The sequence below is a fragment of the Vombatus ursinus genome, unplaced genomic scaffold (assembly GCF_900497805.2).
Source record: "Vombatus ursinus unplaced genomic scaffold, bare-nosed wombat genome assembly UNPS02005492.1, whole genome shotgun sequence".
NCBI classification, from domain to species: Eukaryota; Metazoa; Chordata; class Mammalia; order Diprotodontia; family Vombatidae; genus Vombatus; species Vombatus ursinus.
Window position 1 is genome coordinate 118 of NW_020945270.1, and position 7,647 is coordinate 7,764.

Sequence of the window (7,647 nt, forward strand, 5' to 3'; positions counted from 1 at the left end):
CGTCCAGGGGGTGGCCACCAGGAAGACGTTCCCTGGCCCCGAACGCTGAGATAGCCCGTGCGTACCAGGCTGCCCGGACCACAAATCCTCAATTGGGCATAGAGCAATCTGTAATCTGTCTGTTCTGGTGAGTACTCTTCTGAAGTAAGTGGCCAGGCTGGACGCAGCTGCAACGCCCTTACTGACCTCCACGGGACGCCGTGTGAGAGTCCTGCCTGTCTGATTGTGTCTGTCCGGCGCCGATGTCACTGTGTGTGTGTGTCCACTGTGCGCTCCGTGGCGGGGTGGGGGAGAAAGACTTCCTGCCTCATTCTCCAGGTTGTTCGGAACTGAGACGGGTTTGTTCTCCGCTACTGTGTCAGGAGCATCCAGGGTTTTGACTGTGTCTTTTTTTCCGTTTTTGTGTCGACTGTGTGTGCGCGTCTATCTACTATTTGTTCCGTGAGGGGGGGTGTAAATTCCTGTCTCATTGTCTAGGTCGTTCGGAATTGAGGCAGTTTGATTCCCCTCTACCCTGTCTTGACTGTGTCTTCCCTGTGTCCGTGTTTGGTCCTTGCTTACGTGAGCACGTCTATTTGTTACTCTTTTCTTTCTCAGTCCTTAATCCACCATGGGACAAGGACCCTCGAGCCCTAAGCCAGGCTCCCCTCTCTTTATTGTCTTACGGGACTTCAAACAATATCGGCGTATAGCAGAAGGTTATGGGTTTCAGGTTACTAAAAAGAAATTAGCTCTCCTTTGCCAACAGGAATGGCCCACCTTCGAGGTAGGCTGGCCCCTGGGGGGTACGTTTGACGTCTCGGTGGCCGGCCGGGTCAGGGGAATTGTCTATGGTATACCTGGCCACCCCGATCAGGTCCCCTATATCACCGCCTGGATTGATTTCAAACCCCCTTCGGGACCACTACAGGTCCAGGCCCTTTCAAAACTAAGACCAGGAACGGAATCAAAGACGACCTTTAGCCGCAAGCCTCCTGAAAGTCCTAAGGTCGTCACACAGCTTTCTCCTGTCTTACCACCCCCTGATTCTGACCCCCTAGATCCAGCTGAGTACTCCCAGTCCCAGGTTTCAGATCCACCCCCGTACCCAACCTCAGGGTCTCTGAGCCCCTCAGCCCCTCCTCTGATAAGTCCACCCCATACTCGAGCAGGTGCTCCTTATGGCCCTTCTAATTCCAGTTTGACCCCAGATTCCACTGTGTCAGCGTTTCCCCTGCGGCAAGTTCCTTCCCCTCCCGGAGAATCAGGGAGACCGTTCATGGTATATGTTCCCTTCTCCACCAGTGATTTGTACAATTGGAAACAGCAAAACCCATCCTTCTCTGATAAGCCCCAGAGCCTAATCTCCCTCCTAGAGACTGTCTTTTATACTCATCAGCCCACCTGGGATGACTGCCAGCAGCTCCTCCGGGTTCTTTTCACAACCGAGGAGCGTGACAGGATTCTTTTAGAAGCCAGGAAGGGAGTTCTGGACCCAGATGGACATCCCTCTACTGACCTGGGGCGCCGCAACCACATCTTCCCTGAGAACCGGCCCGACTGGGACCCCAACACTGATCGCGGTAGGGAAGCACTGGACAGGTATCGCCAGTTATTGCTGGGAGGGTTACGGGCAGCAGCACGGAAGCCAACTAATATGTCCAAAGTCAGTGAGGTTAGACAGGGCAAGGATGAGTCCCCAGCTGCATACTTAGAGCGCCTCTACGAGGCATATCGAACCTACACCCCTATCGACCCAGAGGATCCCAATAACCGGAGAGCCATCGTAATTGATTTCGTAGCCAATTCAGCTCCGGACATCCGTCGGAAGCTACAGAAACTTGAAGGTTTTGAGGGTAAAAATCTGACTGAACTCATGGAAGTGGCCAAGCGGGTGTTTGACTATCGTGAAGAGACTCAAGACAAGCAAACTCGCATGGTCGCAAGGGCGGTAGTGGCAGCTTTAGCACAGGTTCCAGGGGAGGCTCAGAAGCAAGGGTGGAAAGGAAGGCGGGAGGGGCCAAACGCTGGGCGCCCCTATAAGGGTAAAGGCTTGGGAAGGCCTCCTTTAGCTCGGGATCAGTGTGCTTACTGCAAAGCCATGGGTCATTGGAAATCTGAGTGCCCTAATCGCGGGCTGAAAGAGAAGGCAGAGCCGTTATTGACTTTGAATACAGACTAGGGGTGCCCCGGCTCAAAGTCCGTTGTGACTCTTGACCCCCTGGAGCCGAGGGTTACTCTCAGTGTTGGGGGTCAACCTGTCTCATTCCTAGTCGACTCTGGAGCTGCGGCATTGGTCCTGAAATCCCCACTGGGCTCCCTCTCATCGTCCACTGTACAGGTCCAGGGAGCTACTGGACGAAAACAGTCTGTACCCCTCACCACTTCTCGGGAAGTCCGGTTAGGGAAGGGCCTAGTCTCCCATTCTTTTCTAGTAATGCTTGATTGCCCTTACCCCTTGCTTGGCCGAGATCTCCTACACAAGCTTCAGGCTATCATTTCCTTTAAGGGACCTAACCCCACTCTCGGGTTTAACCTGCCACAACTTGTTCTCACCTGCCCGTTGTCAGAGGAGTCTCGCCTCCTCCCCCTAACGTTTTCCCCAGACTGCCCCTCGACCACCTCCACCCCTACCTCCCTAACTCTGTTGAACCATTTCAAAGGCTTGGTTCCTGGAGTCTGGGCTGAGACCAACCCGTTTGGTCTAGCAGGACACCAGCCCCCAGTGGTGGTCCAGCTCTTGTCCACAGCAACCCCTGCGCGTGTCCAACAATACCCGTTGACTCGAGCTGCCCTTTTGGGCATCAAGCCTCACATCGATCGACTCTTGGCGGCAGGCATTCTACGACCCTGCCAGAGCTCGTGGAACACCCCCCTACTTCCAGTTCACAAGCCCGGGTCTGGAGACTTCCGTCCTGTCCAGGATCTACGAGAAGTCAACGCCCGGGTGGAAACTGTACATCCTACTGTGCCAAACCCGTACACGTTGCTGTCTTCCCTGGACCCTGCTCGGACTTGGTATACTGTTTTGGACCTGAAGGATGCTTTCTTTTCCATTCCCTTGGCACCAGTAAGCCAACCTATATTCGCTTTTACTTGGACAGATCCTAACACTGGGACATCCTCTCAGCTCACCTGGACCCGGCTTCCCCAAGGTTTTAAGAACTCCCCTACACTTTTTGGCTCAGCTCTGGCCTCCGACCTGGCCGCCTTCCGGGTCTCGTATCCGGAGGTCACTCTCCTCCAGTATGTTGATGACCTTTTGTTAGCTACTTCCTCTGAGGCAATATGCAAAGATGCAACTCTCCACCTTCTCCAGCTGCTTGAAGCTTCCGGGTACCGTATCTCTGGAAAGAAAGCACAACTGTGCTCTCAATCCGTTGTTTACTTGGGTTTCACCCTTCGTTCTGGTCAAAGGTTACTGTCTCGGGGCGTGTAGCTGCCATTTTGGGCATGCCCGCCCCGAGGGACCGCCGCGGGCTCCAGGAATTCCTGGGGATGGCTGGATACTGTCGCCTCTGGATCTTGGGGTTTGCCGAGGTTGCCAAACCCCTATATGAGGCCCTAACTGGTGAACCCACCCAATTTGTTTGGGGACCACGGCAGCAGGAAGCATTCGACAAGCTCCGAAAGGCGCTGTCCAGCACGCCTGCCCTCTCCCTGCCAGACCTGTCCAAGCCCTTCCGCCTCTATGTGTCTGAGTCTCGAGCTGTGGCCAAAGGGGTTCTGACCCAGCCCCTGGGGCCCTGGAATCGTCCTGTTGCCTATCTCTCCAAGCAGCTGGACCCTGTGGCTTCCGGGTGGCCCTCTTGCCTGCGAACTGTGGCGGCCGTTGCCGTCTTGGTTAGGGAAGCCACAAAGCTCACTTTCGGGCAGCCTCTTGAGATTTCAGCATCACATCATCTGGAACAGCTTTTACATTCCCCGCCGACAAGATGGATCTCAAATTCACGCCTGACTCATTACCAATCCTTACTCCTAGATCCCGCGCACATCTCTTTCGCTCCTCCGGTCACACTCAACCCGGCCACCCTGCTCCCTGACTCCCCTCCTTCCTCCCCTATACATGACTGCCTGGACACACTGGACTCCATCCACACGTCCCGCCCTGGACTTACTGATGTTCCTTTAACAAACCCCGACCTAGTGCTCTTCACGGACGGCAGCAGTTTTGTTCAGGAGGGGATCCGTAGGGCGGGTGCAGCCGTGGTCACTCCGGTTGAGACCCTCTGGGATACCGCTCTACCCCCTGGCACATCTGCTCAACGTGCTGAACTCATTGCCTTAACTCAAGCCCTTAGACTCTCTGCAGGGAGGCGAGTAAATATTTACACAGATAGCCGCTATGCCTTTGCCACTGTTCATGTCCATGGATATGTATATCTCCAAAGGGGTCTGTTAACCTCGGCGGGAAGGGAGATTAGGAACAAGAGTCAGATCCAGGAACTGCTGGATGCTGTCTGGCTTCCCAAGGAGGTGGCGGTAATTCATGTTCCTGCTCACACCCGTGGAACTGACCCCCAGTCTCTAGGGAACGCAGAAGCGGATAAGGCTGCCCGAGCGGCTGCCTGCAAACCCTTGATACCCGCTATGGTCGTGGAACCTGAGGGGATGCTTCCTGTCCAACCATCTTATCAATCCAGTGATCCGGATGGCACCCCTGAAAAGGGGGGATGGAGAAGACACCCAAATGGCTTGCTAATTCTGCCCAAGGCACTGTTGCTACCCCTATTGATGACTCTTCATAGCCTTACCCACTTAGGCGGAACCCGGCTTTACGACCTGGTGAGCCGACACTTCTACAGCCCTGGGATGAAGCAGGCGGCCGAGGAAGCCGCAAGAAGGTGCCTTGCATGTGCCAAAGTCAACCCACGATCACAATCAAGGATACCAACTGATAGACCACGAGGAACATTTCCTGGCGACCATTGGGAAGTAGACTTTACTGACATGGGAACTGGGTTGGGAGGGTACCGTTTTCTCCTTGTATTCGTGGACACATTTTCTGGATGGCCAGAAGCATTTCCAGTCAAAACTGAAACTGCAACCGTAGTGGCCAAAAAGCTGTTCTTTGAACTTATTCCTAGATTTGGCCTGCCGGCCTCGATAGGCTCTGACAACGGCCCAGCATTTGTATCTGCAACAATTCAAAGCCTATCAAAGATGCTGGGATTGAAATGGAAATTGCACTGTGCATATAGGCCTCAAAGTTCAGGGCAGGTAGAAAGGATGAATAGAACTCTAAAGGAACACATTGCTAAACTTAAAATAGAAACTGGCGATAGCTGGGTCAGTCTCCTTCCCTTCGCCCTCCTCCGGGCCCGGTGTACTCCCAATTCCTCAACCCTCTCTTTATCTCCATACGAGATCCTCTATGGAGCCCCTCCTCCTATTATTCCAAGAGTATCTGCAGCTATTTCAGCCCCAGATTTTACTAATCCGACTCTTCTTAAGTCCTTCCAGGCTTTGCGTGAGGTCCAGAACGCTGTGCGCTCGGTCCTGAAAGCTGCGGGGAAAGAACCAGCCCCTGCAACCTCATCGGACGCCCTGTCACCGGGAGACTGGGTCCTCACTCGCAAGCTTCCAGCTGGACCAGCCCTGGAACCACGGTGGACGGGCCCGTATCAAATTATCCTCTGCAACCCCTCTGCCGTCAAGGTTGCCGGCCGCATCGGTCACACATCAAGAAGGCCCCAGAGCCCAACTCCACCGCCTGGACAGCAGAAGCAGTGTCCGACCTAAAGCTTCGACTCTCCAGAACTTGACTCTTCTTCTCTTTCTTTTTGCTTGTGAGATGACTTTGGGTGACCCCTATAGCCCTACCCCATCCAGGTGGATTCTCTCCCGAACTAACAATGGGACCACCGTCCAAGCTCTCACCAGTTACGGAGCCCCCACTTTCAGGTTTGACCTCTGTGCCCTCTTGGGACCAGGATGGAATCAAAACCGGGCTATGCGGGACCCTATCGCTGGGGGATGGGGATACTGCCCCACTTTTCCCACCACTCCAACCATACCCGGGGTAGGGGAAGTGAGAATCAGAAGTATTGAATTCTATGTTTGTCCGGCCACGGGGAATCCTTCCTGTCAGGGTAGTAATCACTTTCACTGCGCAGAATGGGGTTGTGAGACTGTGGCCAGGTGGATTCCTAGAGGTGGCCGAGACCCCCTAATCACCCTGGAGAGACAAAGCCCCCTCCCCGCCTCCTGCTGGCCTGGGAAATGTAACCCTATGATTCTAACAGTCAAGCAGGACACCGATGACTCTTGGAATCTCGGACATTCTTGGGGTTTGAGGTTATACATGACTGGATGGGATAACGGGGTCCTTTTTACCATTCAGAAAATCGCAGTTTCCACCCATACACTCCCCATAGGACCGAATCCCATCCTTAACCCACAAGCCATGTTGACTCTCGCCCCACCATCTGTTAGGGACCTGGTACCAGAGGCTCCCGAAAATCCAGAGACCCTCACTAACCTAGGTTCCCCCATTTTTGATACACTCTCTGCTGTCCACTCATTCCTAAATTTGTCTGATCCAAACATAACCACCTCCTGTTGGCTGTGTCTGAATCCAGCTCCCCCCTATTTCGTAGGAATTGCTATCGAACTCAACATCACCTCTGTGGGAAAGTTGTCTTTAAGTAAGTCCAAACAATCCTCTGCCATACCTGCCCGCTGTAACCCAGACAAGCCTAGACTTACCCTAGACGATGTCCAGGGCAAAGGAATGTGTTTGCTCGGGCCTGACTACCCGCTGCGGTCCTCCCCATTCAACGCTACGTGCACTTCAGTCATTCTTATTTCCCCCACATCCAAAAGCTCTGGCCTCCTGTTAACAGCCCCACCTGGAGTATGGTTCGCTTGTACCAGAGGACTCACCACCTGCATACAGGACATTCGTTTCCTCAACCCGACCGAGCTCTGTGTAGTGGTGCGTGTCTTTCCTCAGGTATATGTCTACTCAGAGGAAGGGGCAGCTGAGCATATTGGCTTAACTCGCTCCAGGAGGGCTGTACCCTTCTTGGTTCCCATACTGGTGGGACTCGGAGTGGCCGGCTCCGCTGCTGTTGGGGCCTCAGCCCTGATACAGGGGAAAGCCAACTACGGTGCCTTGAGTGCACAGGTAGATAGGGACCTACGCTCCTTGGAAGAGCTAGTCTCACACCTTGAGACTTCCCTAGACTCTCTGGCCAAAGTGGTTCTCCAGAACCGCCGAGGCTTGGACCTACTGTTCCTCAAACAGGGAGGCTTATGCATGGCATTGGGAGAAACCTGCTGTTTCTACGCCAATCGGTCTGGAGTTATTCGGGAGTCCTTGCAAGCCTTTAGGCAGCGGTTAGATGAGAGGGACCGCGCACGGGCAACGGGGTCTTTTTGGTATCAGACCCTATATAATTGGTCCCCCTGGCTAACCACCCTACTCTCCGGAGTGGTGGGCCCTCTGGCCCTTCTCCTCCTTGGGTTACTCGTGGCCCCTTGTCTCATAAAATGCATCACCCGCTATGTCCAGAAACGAGTGCAAGCACTCCAGTTGTTTGTCCTGCGTCAATCCTATGCTCCTCTGGACTCTGATGAGTCCCCCGTCTGACTCTTTTCGTCCGTGAAAAGGGGGGAGTGAAGTGGACTGAGTTGTCACAAAAAAAAAACAACCCCCTAGCCTAA

The 7,647-nt window shown here is 54.0% G+C and overlaps 2 protein-coding genes across 2 annotated transcripts; both read left to right on the forward strand.

Annotated features, from left to right (window-relative positions):
• The first annotated feature begins 610 nt into the window (after positions 1–610).
• LOC114032627 lies at positions 611–5,640 on the forward strand. Its single transcript, XM_027847991.1, has 2 exons — positions 611–1,562; positions 5,434–5,640. The coding sequence occupies exons 1-2, from the start codon at positions 611–613 to the stop codon at positions 5,451–5,453; spliced, it is 972 nt and encodes a 323-aa protein (XP_027703792.1). The 3' UTR covers positions 5,454–5,640.
• A 133-nt stretch (positions 5,641–5,773) lies between these two features.
• On the forward strand, positions 5,774–7,573 carry LOC114032628 (endogenous retrovirus group S71 member 1 Env polyprotein-like). The gene has a single exon (XM_027847992.1). The coding sequence runs from the start codon at positions 5,774–5,776 to the stop codon at positions 7,571–7,573; it is 1,800 nt and encodes a 599-aa protein (XP_027703793.1).
• The last annotated feature ends 74 nt before the right edge of the window (positions 7,574–7,647 follow it).